Below are 18,456 nucleotides of genomic sequence, written 5' to 3' on the forward strand. Positions count from 1 at the left end.
GCCAGCCCTCTATATTTTTAAAAATATGAAATGAAATGCTTTTTTTTCCCCATCAAACATAGTTCCCAACACTTCCCGTCTTTCACACATTTACAATACTGACCTGGTTCTTTTAGGTATTTATAAGTTTGAAGACTCTGTAAATGTATACTTATAACACTCGTTCTACCAAAAGTTATGGAAAATACAAATATGAATTCAATATTCATTTTAGCCTCAGGAATCTTACAGTTTTGTAGGAGAGTTGCCCCTCTTCCTCAAGTAGTCATAATAGAATGAAGCGACTTATGCAGTAAAAGAGAAGCAGATAAAATGGGATCTCAGAGTAAGAAACAACTGGATACAGCTGGACCAAGTGGCAAATGCTTAATTAGTGGGCACAGAAATTAGCAAGAGTCTCTTTTTTCTATTTTATGTTGCTTCACAAAGATATCACCACTGGAATAGCTATAAGCATTTGGAATCTTCATTAGAGGAGCTTTCTAACAAACAGATGGTTCCAGATTGTCACATGCCCCTACTTTCATCCAAATTTTAACTTAATAATATAATTTAAAAGTGAATTGACTTAATGGGGTTTTCCTCTCTTTCCTCAATTAGGACTCAAAAATTGCCACAGTGTATGTTAAAGATACAGCCCTATACTGTGTTTCATTGTAGTCTTCAGTTTGTTTCAAACTCTTTGATCCTTAAAAAGTCATTAGATATTAATATTTTTAAAGCTAAAGTGATGATTTTTATAAAAAAGCCCACGACTTTTAATGCCTACAAATAATTAGTGAATAAACGTATAATCATTATTTAAATACCTATTTTTACTTAATAAACAGCTCTTCTAAAAACAACATTCTAAGATCCTAAAGGCTGGAGTCACCAAAACACTAAAAATGGTCACCAATTTGACTCAGAATTAATGCTTCTCCATAACAAAAAATATGGCTTTAATGGAGCAGGCTTGGGATGTTATGAAGATAACAAAGCTGGAAGCTTTATCATCTGTTCCTTCAAATGCACTGACTTGCTCCATACACTTCCAGTGGCTCCAGTTCAGGAAATGTTGGATTTTCCTCAATTAGAGCTCATGTCCAAGTGGCCTTAATCAAATACATAAATAAACGAAAGCTTTCCCATGAGAACTAACTATCAAAATTATGTCATATCCAGTCACAGAACTGAAGAGACTGGGTTTATAAATACTACAGTCTTCTTTAACCTTATTCCATCTCTACAAACATACAGGTCATCTTTAGTCTTATTAATATTAATTTTCATTGTTTTTTACCTAAAAAGTATATGTAACAGGCTGATTATTCCAAATATAAAATTTTCCAGATGGCATAAAACCATTAAACTATCCACTAGATCATCTTACCTGCATAATCTTGATTTTCCTCACTTTGAACATTACAAATCTTTGAAAAGCCATTTCTAAATCATTCCAATGTCCAAGATAAATGCAAATATCACTGAGTTTTACTAGTTTACCAAACAAGATTTGTGTAGCTACTGAGTTAGAGACACTTTCCCATGTTTTACTCTATTCCCTATTCCTGGTTCCATACACCTAATTATAAATTTGGATTTACTACTTCCTCATGATGTTGCTCTGAAGATTATATGCGTGGAAATTGACTAAAAATATGCTAAGATTTTGATGAATGGCAGCTCTTAGTTTTAATATTAATACTTATTGCTGCCGCCGCTGCTGCTGATGATGATAAATTTATTGGAAATAATTTAAATTTGTGTTGACTGTGGGTGAAATAATACCATCAGGAGTAAGTAATGTACTGCCTGACTTTAAAACGTATATCAAATTACAGTTTATCTGTGAGAAACACTTAAAAATTAGAGCTGCTTTTAACACAACTCAGAAAAAAAAGTCACAGTAATTTCTGATAATTTCTTTCACGTTAAATATTACCATATGCTTTACATTCTCCTGTGTTAGTTGTCTTGATTTGATCTTTGTAATGTTTTTAAAGATCAATTTGTGGTTGTCCCTTGCCTTATAAGTCATATAATGAATGATCTTTGACCAACAGAAATAACATCCTGACCTTGACAACAAAAAGATTAATTTTTAATAAATATGTTTGTTATAAAATACATATTTCTTCTAATTAGCATTGTGTCTGATAATGTCATAAACTTTAAATTCCTTTCACTATGTCTATTTTCCAGAAGTATTTCTCACTTTCATAGCAAGGAAAGATAGCATAAATATAATTTTTTATAATTAATTGTCAGTTACATAAAAATCATCATTTATGCTTTGTTTAAAAAAAAACAAACTGAAACTGAATGTCCAGTATGTAACTATGTAACCATTGCAGGTAAATTCATTTTCTTTTCTCTCTCTTTTTTTAATAACTGAATTCATAATCACTCTTGTCTTAAGAGCCAAAAACTGGTAAAATATCTTCATAATTATAGAATGGTATTATATTTCAGATTTGATTTACACACAGCTTTTTCCTATGAGGCATTCACTGCATAAAAAAGAAAAGATGTTTAATATATTACATACTTTATCAGCTGATACTTAATTTTTTCCTATGTAATTACTTTTCACTCTGAGGACTCTAGTACTAAATATGTTTCTGTGTAAAGCACACATTTTTGAAGAGAGAAAGGTGTTAAAAAGAGGCTTAAGTAAAAGAATATCATAAATACTTAAATATGTATAGGACAAAAATATCAATGTCCAATCATGTATTTTAATATCTTTATTTTTTGAAGTGACTTTACATTTTACATTATTTGTTTACATTTTTTATTGTTCCCAAAATACTGAAGTAATAGCCTGAAACATTTGAATAACTGAATACTATCTGGACACCTTGCCTAGAAAACTACTATGAGTTGGCAAAGTCAGTCAGGTGATCCACATTATTAATATATGCAAATTGGAAATGCAGTGTAGCCCCTGCAAATTAGAAACTTCGGGTTTAGCTTTGACACTGATGTTAATATACTGAGCTTCAATGCAGGAATAAATAAAAACGATTACACTCTAAAAGGTATATGATTTTATATATGTAACTGATATTTTATGATATTCCTCTATAAAGCATAGATTCCCAACCTCAAATTTAAAATTCAGATACAGCGATAGGTTACTGATCATCCCTATGAGGTCCACAAACAAAATTAGGATCTGCTTTTCTTTTTCCTAGGCTTTCTCATTTCATCCTACTGCTTTCTGCATCTCTATGTGAAGAGACTATGCCTACGAAAAACACACTCAGACAATAGTTTAGTGGTTACTAGAGGATTAGGGGGAGGGGGTGGTAGATGAGGGTAAAAGGGATCAAATATATGGTGATGGAAGGAAACTGACTCTGAGTGGTGAGCACACAATGTGAACTATAGATGATGTATTACAGAATTGTACCCCTGAAACCTGTGCAACTTTACTAACAATTGTCATCCCAATAAACTGACTAAAAAAAAAAAAGAATTCCTCTGCTAACAGATACTTATAAAAATAAAACTTTTGCAAAGCCATAAAGAGAAGAAACTGCATGTTCTAAATGCAATGAAGGTCTCAACAGGGTTTTAATGAGTCTCGGGCCCTGGCAGCCACTGAACTTGCACTTTAACATCTCAGATCCTGGATGCATAGACCAGTCCTCAAGTCTAGGGCTGATGAAGAACTACGAGTATTTGCATGATTTCATTTATGGCTTTTTAGTGCTATGTCTAATGGAAAGTCACCACAAAAATAACTTAACCACTTTTGAACCCGAAAAAGCTCAAAAGGCTGTTGGTTCCAAAGAACACTAAATAAGGCTTAACATGTAAGAAAAGTTTCAATTTATTTTTTTATTCACTTTTTTCTACCTACTTCTAGAAAGAACTTGAAGCAAGAAATGGAAAATGATGCACATAAAATAGAATTTGATAAAAATAAAATATCAAATCAAGTAGGAGGGGATAATTATAACAAAAATCCAGACTTAAACTTCTCATGGCACTGAAATTCAGATAAGAGGTATTTCCACTAATGCAATTTTACCAGGAAAAAGAGGTTATTTTTAGTATCAAAGTGTAAGGTTGATCTTTCCCATGGGACTATAGAAAGTTCACTAAGCAACATGAGCACGCAATAATATGGAAGTGTCTTCAGCAACTCCTTTACAGAAATTACATAAAGTACTTCATTTGAAGTCTGTTGTAAATTGTTGAATCTATTTATATAAAGAGATAAATTATGGTTACCAGAAATAAAACTCTGTGGTAATACAGAAAAAGGGGTTTTTCCACGTCTAAAGGAACGTGTCTATGGGAGGCCACTAATATCAAGCGTGATTCACATCATGAATTTTAAGGATCTATATTATTTTATTTTCTAAGTGTTGAGGAGCAAACACAGTGTAATTGATTCAAAATACATTAATATACATTTTGTGATAATGGTTTCTTCCTGGAAAATTATAAAACCTAAAGTGTTTCTCTTGAGTAAAGGGAGAACCATTTTTTTCTCTATACAAGTCTAAGCTGCAAGAACGTCTGCAGGCAGAACCACAAAGTGTATTCAAGATGAACTATTATATATGCTCAGTGCTGAATGGTCTCATTGATCCCAGAGTTCCACACGATATGCATGAAGGGATCATAAAAACACTTGACTTGGCCATAAAGGACACTTGCCTTTGTTCCTTGACTCACAGGCCTGGTGTGAAAATATAAACCTAAAATTTCTACAAAGAACTTTTAAAACACAGATTTGCGAACCTAAGTGGTGAAATGATTTAGGACATCACCATTGTAGGAGATACCGACATTCTTAGAGGCAAACTCTAAAAAACATGTAAGATTCCTCCTAGTCTTCCCAGTATCTTATCTAGCTATGGAATTTCAATGACCACCACCTATTCAAAAACCTCTCAACTAATTTTTAACACTTGATGGCTTTCAGTGTCTGAAAGTTTGGGAAATTACGCTAATGAAAAACTGATGTTAATTTAGTCTCAAATCAAAATTTTAAAAATCTTGTTCTTAACTCTCTCAATTCACTTATGTATCAGAATGAATCATCACTGAACTGTCTCTTCCATTACAATTTCCCAGGACATTGTTACCTCCTTTTCGGCACCCGTCGTCTGTCTGTGCCACAGTTATCCAGGTAAAATATCATTTAAGGGCAAATATGGTTTGTTTTTCCTTATCATGTCTGACCCCCCTCCCCCTGCCTTGCCCAGTTCTGTAGCCCAGATTCTAGACACTTATAGTCAATCAGTGAAGGCCAGGTGAATTGAGTTACAGCTGTGGGTTCCGTTGCAGGGGAAATTAGCATGTGTATAGAAATATGTCAGATGTTTTTAAAAAAAAATTCCTGGACTTCTCGCTCTTAATGACTGAAATTTAAATGAATTATTTATAAACAACTGAGACATTATTTTCACAAAATGTCTGTTAAACTTGTAACTAGCACATGCAAAACATTCTAGTACAGATTTGCTTAAGAAGTGGATTAAGTACAAGTGTGCCAAGTCCTTAGGAAGTAGGATACAGGCACGTACATACTGACAGGGGAGTTCTGGTACTTAGGTCTCTAACCAAAAGGGCAAGCCGGAGAAAGATGTCTCAGTGTGAAAGGCTGGACAGTCCAGGGGTAGCCAGAGGGGACAAGGGGTCTGGAAGAGGGGACTGAGAAAGCAAATGAAGTGGGGCCTGGGATAAGGGCCAAAGATACCAAAGGCAAGCTTAAATCACTTCCCAACTTGCCCCAAAGAACAACTAGCTATCAGAAAGCCCACACTGTATTTTATTGAAGAACAGCCGAAACCATTCTCTGAGGAACCATGCCTGGTCATTAGAATCCTTTAGAGAATTCTCCACCTCTCTTTGTCCTCATCACAATCATGTCCTGATCAAAGCAAACCAGCTATCAAAACACCAGTTGACCAATCCACCTCAAGCCCTTAACCTTTTTTCAGTCAGGAACCATTCCTACACTTGCTCAAAACAATTGCCTGGGTAAAAGTATGCCCTCCTTGGGAGATACGTTTTCTCTTCTAGATCACTAGGATCATGAAGCAATCATTTGAATTTACCAAATTGTTTTCTAATTATCTGGGCAAAGAACCTCAGCTTTCACAAAGGATCTGTTCTACACACACACACACACACACACACACACACACACACACACACACACACAAAATAGCAGCACAGTCGAGCTGCAATTTCCCTGTGAGCAGCACCTAAGCACATAATTCCTCAGGAGCTACTAAGGATTTGGCATAAACCGGTTGTGAAGGATGACCTGCCTCATCACAGCAGCTCTCCAATCAGGTAACATACTAACGATGTTGGCTACGAGGGTCTGATTTTGTCCAAGGCAAACGCCTGCCTCAGCTTCTGCAGGTGTGCTCTGCAAGTGGTGCCTCAGCACAGTTGACTTTGGAAACATCTGTGCAACTGTCATGTCTTTTGAACTCACACATGCACTTGGGAGAAAATAGAAATGAATAGCATAGGACTGGGACAACTTTTCAGGAAATATGGCAGATGGATACAGAGTCTGGGGGGCATTTTAGATTTTTGGTTATTTACTGCCATCCCTACACAAAATTTATAAATGTATACTTAAGTAGACACAGATTATGATATTAAATCCACATGTGTACATTTAAATATTATTTCTCAAACCTTCAAGAAAATGCTGCAAACAGATGTGAGCTAGAATTTTATTTCAAACACTACTAAAGTGCTTGTATATCTGTAATACTGTAATCATACTTAATTGACACATAAAAATGGCCACGTTTTAAATAATTATAGTCCTTGAGGTCCACTCTTATTCATTATATAACAACCACAGGGTGCTAGGAATTCCATCCACAAACTTCTATTATCCTGTAGTTAATACCCGATCAAAGACCAGTGACTGAACTTGACATTAATATTTAGTATTGTTAACATGTAGTATCTCTGCTATGTTTAGGATGTTATTTGGGAGAAGCACAAAACTGATATATAATTAAATTTGTTTAATCTTCTGTTTTGAGAGGCAGGAATTGTTTATGTTCATTTTCTAGTGACTTTAAAACTCCTACTTCCCAATTCTGAATTCTAAAGTACAGAATAGGTAACTAAAGAATCGAGAGTTAAAGAGCCAACGAAGAAAGTGTCCCACTCTTAGAGAGATTTCCTCCTCACAAAATAAAACCTTAGCTCAATCCATTATACTTTATCTACATTTTTCCTAACCATAGATTCCACCACAGTGTATAATTTCTCCTACTGCCCTATTGTTTCCTTAACTGCTGTACAAATACTCCTGAGCTAGCTGTAAAATGTACACTCTAGTACAGTAGCTATCAAGTTCACATTTGTCTCCCCACACATTACTGCAAAAAGGTACAGCATTTGCAGCACTAAAACACTACCCCTGAGTGTAATCAGTTGAAAGAACCAAACACAATATTTCCCATCTAGAGAGCTGAGCAATCATTGGAAACAGCAAGAGATTGCCTAATGTTTCAAAAACTTTTCCTGTGCTATGTCACTCACGTGCTTGGATAGCTAATATGTTTCTAAAATATATTTTGAGGAGTTGATAAAGAGCTTGTGCATAGAATTTCAGAAAATAAAATAACTCCTTCGGTATGCATGAAGTTAAACTTTAGGCACATTCTTTATTGCCTTGCTGTAACTCGGCACCAGAATTCCCAAGTTAAGGTTGAAGGAGAAAAATTATTTTTCCTGATAGCCCCGGAGCCATCTGGGATGTAACATTACTTACCTAAAGATGGGTCTTTGGAGATGCTTCTTCCTGATTGTGACATGGTCATCCATTTAAAGGTGAAGATTTAAGTTCTTCCTGGAAACCACTCCAGAAATCCAGGGAGGGAATGTGGAAGCTTATCCTGATCTATTGTGCTGCCAGGAGCCCAAAAGAAAAAAGTAGTTTCCTCTTTCTCTTTTTGGGTGCTGGGAGAAAACTTCCCTGCTCTCTGCCAGCTGAGCAGTGAGTCCATAGAGGCCACATAAGACAGGCACGTTGGGGCACTCCCCCACAGAGCAGGGTGTGCAAAAACCACCAAGAGTCACGTTGATATGGGCAAGGGAAGTGCACCGGACCCTCGGAAACAGCACAAAACAAACAGAAAGTTTCCTACCCCAGTGGCACTCAGGTAGGGGCTCCCTAAGTTATTGCAGCCATGAGAGCACTCCTTCCACATGCTGGTCAAGCTCCGAAAAGCTAAGTCCCTCCCTGTCTTTAAAACAGCCTGTTCTGAAGCTCAACTTTTTTTCTTCAAAATAAAAGTTGTACAGCTGGTTCAGCAGTCCCATGTGAGTACCCTCTGAAAGTTTGTTCTGTTAAAATAAGAACTGTACACAGATTAATGAAGAAAGAAGGGCTTAGGCTGTGTGACTGGCTCGGCTTCAAGAGATGATAATTATTTTACAATCTTGCTTTTATTCACACTGAATAAAGTATGGACACGACTCATCATTTTTGGCATTCACAACCTAATAGCCTACACTTGGCTGAAGTCAAAGATGCCATTTCAACTGATAGAAGCCCATGCGAAGCTGGCCAGAGCTACAAAAGTTAGAAAAATAAAAATTGCTCAATTCTACCAGTGACATTGTACTTAGATGTCTGTACCCAAATGTGGCTTTCCAACTAAGAGGGAACACTGCAAAAAAAGATATGGAAATACACACACACACACACACACACACACACACACACACACACTTTTTTTTAAAGTCTCCAAAGTTCCCTGGGAACCTGAGGTTTTTATATTATATGATCAAATTTGAAATTACAAAAATAGTAAGAAAACTAGATATAAGAGAGAAGTTGTGAATAGCTGAAAACAAATGACATTAAAAGTTGTTTTATTTGGAAGACTTGGACTCACACTGCAGGATCTCTTGTTCTAGTTACAGATAAGGCGAGTTGTCATATTTTAATATAACTTATTTTGGAGACATTTCTGTATTTGAATCACTAACAAAATTCCTACTCAATCAATATTGTCATGCGATTCCAGGACACAGGTTTGGTATGTAATAAAATAAACCATCTCAAAGCATGATTAAAATGTTTTAAAAATATACATGTAATAAAAGGGGAGAGAACCTAAGAAATACACATGCCTTTAGTTGATGATTCATTAAAATCAGAATCAAATGTCATGGAGGGGAATGACATTTGTTCTTAGCACTCTCCAAATACTCACAGGAGGAACAATAATGTTTATTTTCCTCCCAGAAGAAAAACAAAGGAGAAGAAAATTATGAAGAAATCACTGATTATATTGAGCAGCTCTAGTCTATGCTTTTTTTTTTTTCCTAATGGAATTAGTTTGAGAGACTATTGAACTAAAAATAAAATAAACAGGTTCTAGTTCTATCATGAACAGGCTGACCATTGTGAGACAATTTTTTGAGCCCCAGTTTCCTTGTTTGTAAAATAAGGTTATAATATCAATGGAATTCCATGTTCCTCTCCAGCTTTCATGGTACCATAGTGCTTTTTCTCAATATGATTAATCTGCTTCTTGCAAAGGGATTAGCATAAAAGTTATGATACCTGATACTCCAAAAACAACACATTTATTAAATAAAGTTATAAATAAACAAGGAAATAATAAATAAGAGGAAGATAACTTTACATATATATATATATATTTATGTAGATATTATATATTTATATAATGATATTTAAATCAATGTTCCCTTCACCATCAAGAAGCATCCAGCCATAGGCTGACGTGTATGATAGTGATGTTAAATCTGGAGATCATCTAACATGCAAACAAATATGCAGAACTTCAGGGTAGATGCTGTATTATAACCATATGCTTTGGCTTGCTTTGTATAGGGAAGTACATCACTAATAACATTTGCACAGGTCTTCTGGAAGGATGTTTGCATTTATGGGTGGCATTCAATTTCTGTGCTCATAGTTTATTTATATTACTATTAATTTAACATAAATATCCCTGAGGGACAACCCAGGAGAATAATAAGCTCATCAACTTATAAAAATTAACTTTCATTTTTGTCTACTTTTTAATTACAAATGTGAGATGATGTCTTCATTAGCATGATGGAAGGAACTCAACACAAATACTAATAAACATCCAGGCAAGGTACAGTTCAAATGACAAGAAACTATACAATCCAACTTGAGACTTGATGGCTTGATTACCAACTGCAGAACCTGAAAATTGTTACAGTGATTACAGAAAATCCATGACATCTTTGATTGCATTAGGTGTTTATTTTTGCTTTTTCTTACACTTTTTAAATTATTTTTATTTTTCAATTACAGTTGACATTTAATATTATTTTATAATGCTCTCCAGTTTTTAAGATAGAAAACTTAGATTTCCATTTACATCAAGCACTGTATTTAAATCCAACCTTAGAACCTAAACAGCCATGAGAAAATACCAATAAGTTAGATATTCAGTTCGCATAAAGAAAAACCTGTATTTCTTAAACGTTTTCATTAACTTTTTGTGAAAGACCATTTAAATTTAACATTGGGAAGAAAAGGCAAACTTATTAACTTATTCAACTTTACAGTAGTATTTAATAAAATGGAAGACCCTGAGTATTGTTGCTCAAATTACAAAAATATATTCCTTAAATTAACACAACTGTACTGCATAAAATACTAAAATTTATGTATTAATAATCAGGCCAATTCTCTCCTATAAAATAAACTAATTTATTATAGATAGTTTTTTCCTGGGAATAGTGGTCAAAAATGGTGTTTATATTTTTCCAGTTATGATAAATTCTCTTTCAGTATGACTTGACCTAACACTTTCACCCCCACTCCTGCTTTTGCACACTCTCTCTCTCTCTCTCTCTCTCACACACACACACACACACACACACACACACACACACACAGAGACAGAGAGAGAGAGAGAGAGACTCTTTCCCACTCAGCACTGGTAGAGACTGTATAATAGATGCTCAATAAATATTTTTAAAATTAATTTGTTAAAATGATCAGCTGAAACGCACCAATATATCCATCATAACTAACTCATTTTGTGTGACAAAAAACATGGATCAACTCACATGACTTTGTCAACCAAGTGGATACTGTGTCATGGTATTTTTGTGTTAAGCACCTTGGAAAATAGGTAAGATTTACTTTTTCTTATTGCTTTTTTTTTCATTGCAATAGCCTGTTCTCTGGTTCTGTTTGCAATATATAAGTGCCAGAAAGCATGCAACTGTAGAAAAATCATGTAATACCACGCCAGCCCAAGAACTAGAGAATGAATGTATCTACAGGTTATCACTTCACCATTTATTTAGTCAAAAATAAATCTGAGACAAACTGTATGTTCTTTTTTTCCAACACAATTAATTAAATACGTCATGTTATATATTTAAGTGAGTTTTAAATTAAGTAGAGAAATAGAAGGAAATGCAAGAAAGAAAGGATCTGATGGCATTTTAGGTTTTGTCATTACATACATGTAATTTTAATTTAAAAAAAAAACCTGGTTCTTTCTTTCACTCTTGCTTCTCCCCCTTTCACCAAGATTAGATTAGGGCTAGCCCATTGTATGATTAGAGTGTCTCCTTCACTTAAACTCTAGTTCAGTAGTTCTCAATCCTTTTTTTTTTACATATTATACATAAAAAATAAAATGTGCATGTGATACTCTCCCAAAAAGTACCTAAATCTTGATTGAAAACAAAACAAAAAAAAGTAAAATGCAGGCACTGCCATAATTTTTACTTGACATAGCTATAAAATGTTATCAGTAATGTGAAACACCATTTGATGAACTCTGCCATGAGATAAATGGCAGGGTATGAACTATGCCTAATGGGCCGACTAATCATAACTCTGTCCTTTTATCACTTGGTGAAAAACTATTGTGTATAAGTGAGAGAGCGTGGCATCATTTCAAAGAGAACTTACATCTGATGTATCCTTTCAAGGTAAGTCATTTACAACGTTCAGTATTTTCTCCATTATAAGCCTCAGTGGCCTGACTGCCTGTGGGCTCCATATTCTTATGTTGCTCCCATATGCACAAAATTAGTTTTTCTCCTGTTAATCTGCCTTATGTTAATTTGATTATTAGACCAGCCAAAGATCCTAGAAAGGTAAAAGGAAAGAATCCCCCTACCTACGCTATTTCATCATCTTCTTGTGTATTTGTTTCCCTAAAAACTCAGACATAACTGGTAAATGTTCAGTCTTGCATATTTCCTCCAACCCACTGTTTTTCGTCAAGGAGAAATCTGAGTTTATAGGGAGGTGGGCTTCTATGACTCTGTAGTGGCAGGGAAGAGGTGGCCTCAAACCCAAACCTGCAGGTGGCTTCTCTCCTTTGTTTTTTCTGGTCTCTGAAACAATGTTCCTAGTCTGTCTGGTCACTGACTCCCTGCAGACACCTACTGCTGCAAGCTGTGCCGGGTGTGTTCAGTTGGCTCACTCTGGGAAGTGGTCATCCCCTTTTGATTGAGCCCAGTCTCAGCCTTCACTCACGCTGCAGGACCCTCTAAATCTCAGCCACATCCTTCGTCTGGATCCCCGCCAATGCTCTTAACCCTTGGCCTTCTGTATAGGGTCCCCTAACCCCTTGCAATGGCCGTGGCAGTCTCTCCTGACAGATATACTGGCCCCATCTCAGCTGACTTCTGAATTCCCCACTGGGCAAACAGGATTCCCTGAGCCCTCCATCTCACACAAGCACTGAAGAAGGCTTGGGATTGGCCACACAATACCACCATTTTTATTTTGTTGTAGCTAACTCACTAAGTGGCTGGAAAAATCACCTGCTTTAAGCTTTCACTTTCAACTAAATATGCCCTCTACCCTGGGATTACAGCTCAGAGGTAAGAAATCAAAATACTTCTTTTTTTTCTTGCATAAAACACCTTCTGTCTGGGTCCCCTTTTTTATACTTAACCAAGGCAAAAGAGGTATGCTTTCCCCATCTAATGTGGCAGAAAATCTCTTACTGTATCTCCTAAGTTCCTTTTGTCTACAATTTATAATAAACTCAACATTCAAATCTATGAGCCTGGATCATGTATGTTAGGTAGAGCTTAGGGAACTTGGTAAACCCTTTCTGATGTGAACAAAGCTTGGCCTTCAGGCTTTGTTCAAAAGTTCTATTTAGGTATTCAAAGCTGGGCTCCTTATTTGTTTTTTACTTTCAACTGTAATAACATTAATACTGCTCTTCACCCTGTAGGAAGCAGACGGATGCCTCTGGCTGATCGGGAGAAGGTAAGATCATATTTATCAAAATAAAAGAGAGAAAAGCATACTCTTCCCATTGTTTTATGAAGCTTTCTTACACATTCATTTCAGTGGGTGCATAGTGATACACTATATCACAGTATTAACACTGTCTGATCTGGCCTTCACCTGCCTATACCCCCGTCTCAAAACCCTGACTGTTTGGCTCCTTCTTCACTAGCCATGCTAACATTTTGTTCCTCAAACACTCCATACCCTTCCCTGCCTCTTCTGCACATGCTGTTCCCTTTAGTCTAAAACACTGTTTCTTCTGCTCATTGCTCTGATTTCAGCGGCAGTTTCACCTCCTCAAAGAGGTGACTCCTCTGACAACTCCATCTGAATTTTCTAAACCTAGAACACTATCTTTGTTTTCCTTGTAGCAGATATCATCATCTGTGTGTGTCATAATAGGTGTAATTATTTGTTTAAAAATTCATCTGTTCAGCGAATGAATAAACCCATTTTGCCAAATGCAGTAACTGAGGAAAAAGTCAGAACATCTAACTGTCTCTGACTATGTTAAAAATAAACCTAGTCAAGTTATACCAAAAAATATACTTTTCCTCATATGTCTGCAAGAACCTAAAAATAGGCTCTCGCCCATCTCTTGCAATGCTTCAAAATACTTTCTAATACTTACATATGTGTTTCATCTTGAAATATTTGCCATTACACTTCTTCAAATAAGTAACTACATATCTGAGAATAAATACAATGGGAATATTACAATTGACAGTACAACTGAGAATCACTTAGGAATGGTTCCTAATTTGACCAAAAACCTCTTCTACCTTAGGAGCAAAAGGCAGGTTCTACCCAGTTAATAGTTCTAAATTTAATTTTCTTGACTTATGAACCAGACTCAAAGTTTATTGGCCACTTAACTCAGTGATACACTATATCAGAATTGTTATTTTCTTAGATTAATTCATAAGGAAGACTGGGTATATAGCTTCAAGTGGCAAGGAAAAACTGTTGCCTAAACTAAATAACCCTTCAGCCAGGTATAGAGCTGAGCCTTTCTACTTCACAAAGTAGGAGAATTTTCTCTTTGTCATTGAAGTGGAGAAACAGGTCAGTTAAAATTTGATTGGCTCCAATTAACACTCCTGCAAGTTCTGACAGCCTTTGGTGTTGGCAAACAACTGCCTTTGAATGAGTGTGACATTTTGTGAAGACATCATCAACAACAACAACAGCAAAGGAAGTCATTTAAAGCAGATTCTCATAGCCAAACACCCACTCGCCATTGCACAGCATATAATTGAGAAACACATAGATTTACTATAAGAGGAAATGACTTTTGCACAGTGGGTAGTTAAATAAACATTACAAAAAGAGACCTCCTTAATATAAAATTCCCTTTGAATCAGGGACCAAAAAAAAAAAAAAGTTGAACAGGGACTTGAAGGATGAATAGATATTCACTAAGCAGGCTAAGAAGAAGGGCCAGCAGTGTTTCAGCAGCCCTCAGCACCAGGAAACAACACGTGATTTGGAAGACCCACTGTGGCTGAAGCAGCGTGCCGTGGCTCCTGCCACGTTAGCTTGCGGAGTTACAAAGGCTCACGCCATCACACGAGAAGAGGGGTTGTAGTTAAGAAAATAATCAGTATGATATCACAGTTTAAAAGAATATGATTCAGAGGTTTCCATTACTCCCAAAACATGCCCCAAATCCTCTAATCCACAATTCTTTAGTCAGTGGAAAGTTGCCCAAAGGTAGTTATTTGCATCTCTGCAGCTTTGAAATGTATCACTAAATCATTAACTTAGCTTCAGTACTGAGTCATCCTTCCCATCCTTCCCTCCGTATTTTAAGCTTGGTTTCAACATGACTCTAAATTCAATTACTAGTTGTTGTTGGTTTTGTCTGTCTTAAGCTTCCAGTAATGCCTATGAATAAATGTGCAGACCTACCACCAAGAATGAACTGAATCAATGTCAGTAAATGGAAAATTCCTAAATGCTAACCTATTGACTCTCCAAGCTTTTAGAATTAGACAGCAATAGAGATAATCATGACTCATGCTGACTCTGAATAGAAGCAGCCACTCAGTTTGCCAAGCTTTTAATAGTATGTATGGTAGGTTCCATGTTAATAACGCAAACATATAGAAATGGTCACTACCCCTGTTTCCTTCCTAAAACAAAACAGAGAGTTATCAGCGGAGATAAATACAGGCCACATATACTGTACACTCACATCCATTCACCTCCCAAAAAACAAATTTCAGCTTCAGCTTCTTTCTGCTTCTATGGATTTTTTCCCATTCGTATCCATTGAAATGATCTATCCTTGCCAATCTCATCTCTTGAGTCACTATCTTATTTTTCATATCAATACATCACACCTATCAATTGTTTGATGACATGCTATAGTTACCATAATTTATTTGTACATTCATTTAATTAAGCTAAATTCTATGCAGGATTTAGACTGCTCCTGGTACATTTAGACTGGTACGTTTTCCTAAGCCCAACACTAGGCACATTATCTCTGCACCATCTGATGCAAGGCCTGACAGAGTATTTGAAATCAAGTCTATTTTAGAAATTCTGCATTGTTTTTTTTTTTAACATTATGAACCTTCATCCTACTCTATAGTCCTAGAAAATGGCAATCTTCTCTCATCTGCTCTTTTCTCCTCCTGGCCCAGTGGGAAATGTGGTAGCAAGAGTGTTGACATGTATCAGGCACAATACTTTTTATTTCCATTAATTCTACATAACACACCTAGGAGATAGATTCTCTTACCTTCAAGTCACACTCGCGGAAACTAGAGCTGAGAAATATTGTATCATTTGCCAAAGGCTGTACATCTTGTATGTTATGGTAACAGGGTTTGAATCCCGTTCTACCTGATGCAAACGCCTTTGCTCTTTAACACTGCCTCCGCATATGATCATACTCTTACCTTCAATAGCAGCCTTAAAGAAAAAGTTATCTTGGCTGACTATACCTTTAAAAATATACTTCTCTGATCATTTGAATTAGGTTAAATCCTAGCAACAATTCAGACTTGATTTCAGAGACGCATTAGATTGGTTTGGGTCATTCTTACAGTATAAGCCTCACACATTCATGGATCAGTGAACCAAAAAAATAAAAGGAAAACAGAAGAAAAGCAGAAGATTAAATATGGAGACTTTGAAGTTTACCATTTGCTTGCTGTATGCTCTTTTTTTGTTTGTTTATTTTTTATTAGTTTCATGTGTACAAAGCAACGTAATAAACATTTAAACTCCTCATAAAGTGATAGGATCTGTGCCAAACAAAAGAACATAAACAAAATTTTTGGTTAAAACATCACTGAGAAACCTCAAAAAATAAATTAACTCAGAGCAAATAATATAAATGAAGCTGTGGTTCTATCTCCCACATACGGAATGGCTCTCCAGTGCTGAGGTATGTGACTGTACTGTAATTCTCTCTTTAAAATCATGCCCACAGAAACCCATACCATAAAAATTAATTTATGAATTAAAATTATCTACCCTCTTTCAAAATTACATCATGAGATACTTCACCTTCACAAAAAAAGGCTGGATGGACTCCGTTCATAGGCTTGTGAGGCTCAGAGTTGCCTATGAGATTACCTAGCCCGAACAGTCCACTACAAGGCTAATATTGATAACTGCTGCCATTTACTGAGCACATATTATGTGCTAGGCATAGCTGAGTACTCTACAAACCCTATTATAGTGAATTCTCCTGACAAAAGCTTTGGATAGGAGTTAGTATCTTTATTTTAGAGATAGCTAATATTGTACAACTGGGACTGACAAAGTAAGGACTTGAGCCCAGGTCCTCCATAGTCCATGCATTTATTATAAGTACAAATGCCTTCTGTGACTGGGGCTACCTAATATAATTCACTTCAATTCCCTTTCTCTGTTCCTCACAATCATTTCGTATTTTGATCTTCACTCTCCTTTGCTCCTGTTTCATAAACAATTTTGTTTTCCAGTGATGAGCCTCAAGCATCATTACTAATGATTTCTAACCTTTTGAATTTTGTGGAGATTTTGAACTCACTTTCCTCAATTGTTCTTCAAATACAGAACATTGCTGCTGTTTTGAATGTACACACTGTTTCAGTAGAGGAGTTCACAGACAACTATTTTTTGACCTTCGGGTAATAAGTTACTTGTTATAAACAGAACTATAGACTCCAGGAATTTGAAGGAGCCTTCAAGGTCAAGTTATTCACCCTTCCAACCATTGCAGAATTCCTTTTGCTTTTCCTCTCAAAGAGGGCTTATTCATAAGCGCTCCTGATCTGGAGGAAGTGAATATGCTGTTCCCTTGATTTCCATCCCCAAGAACCTCTCATAATGAGAATTTCATCTCGTTTAGTGCTACTTGTATTTAACAATAGAGAGTTTTCTTACACTAACTTCTTTACCTGGTATACAAAGAAACCACACTCTGTTCAAACAATGGAGGGAAAACTGACTGTGTTGGTATTACTGAGGAGTAATATTTGGTCTCCTATATAGGTATTGCTAATGCATAGTGAATGCTGAAATATGAATCTAGGTAAATTTTTGCCTTATATACTACCTTTAAAAATAATACAGCTTACCTACTGAATGGGAGAAGGTATTTGTCAACAAGATATCTGACAAGGGGTTAATATGCAAAATATATAAAACGCTCATGCAACTCAACACCAAAAAAACAAACAACCCAATTAAAAAATGGGCAGAGGGTATGAAGAGACATTTCTCCAAAGAGGACATACAGATGGCCAACAGGCATATGAAAAAATGTTCAACCTCACTTAGCATTAGGGAAATGCAAATAAAAACCACAACAAGATACCACCTCACCCCAGTCAGAATGGCTATCATCAATAAATCAACAAACAACAAATGCTGGCGAGGTTGTGGGGAAAAGGGAACCCTGGTGCACTGATGGTGGGATTGCAGACTGGTGCAGCCACTATGGAAATCAGTATGGAGGTATCTCAAAAAACTGGAAATGGAACTACCTTATGACCCAACAATCCCACTCTTAGGTATTTATAAAAAAAAACCCAAGACATCAATCCGAAAAAATATATGTACCCCTATGCTCATTGCAGCGCTATTCACAATAGCTAAGACTTGGAAACAACTGAAATGCCAATCGGTAGACAACTGGATTAAGAAACTATGTTACATTCACACAATGGAGTATTACTCAGCTA

At 36.0% G+C, this 18,456-nt stretch overlaps 1 protein-coding gene across 6 annotated transcripts in view; it reads right to left on the reverse strand.

Moving 5' to 3' along the window:
- The window catches only part of PDE1A (phosphodiesterase 1A), a 353,512-nt gene that overhangs the window by 262,908 nt on the left and 72,148 nt on the right, over positions 1–18,456 (reverse strand). Inside the window, exon 1 of one of the 6 annotated variants that reach the window (XM_019661204.1) lies at positions 7,757–8,230. The exons of the other annotated variants lie outside the window; for them this stretch is intronic. Coding sequence (XP_019516749.1) covers positions 7,757–7,809 — 53 coding nt within the window. The 5' untranslated portion in view covers positions 7,810–8,230. Of the gene's footprint in view, positions 1–7,756; positions 8,231–18,456 lie in introns of those variants that run through there. 6 annotated transcript variants of the gene reach the window in all.

Source organism: Hipposideros armiger, unplaced genomic scaffold (genome assembly GCF_001890085.2).
Source record: "Hipposideros armiger isolate ML-2016 unplaced genomic scaffold, ASM189008v1 scaffold_338, whole genome shotgun sequence".
NCBI classification, from domain to species: Eukaryota; Metazoa; Chordata; class Mammalia; order Chiroptera; family Hipposideridae; genus Hipposideros; species Hipposideros armiger.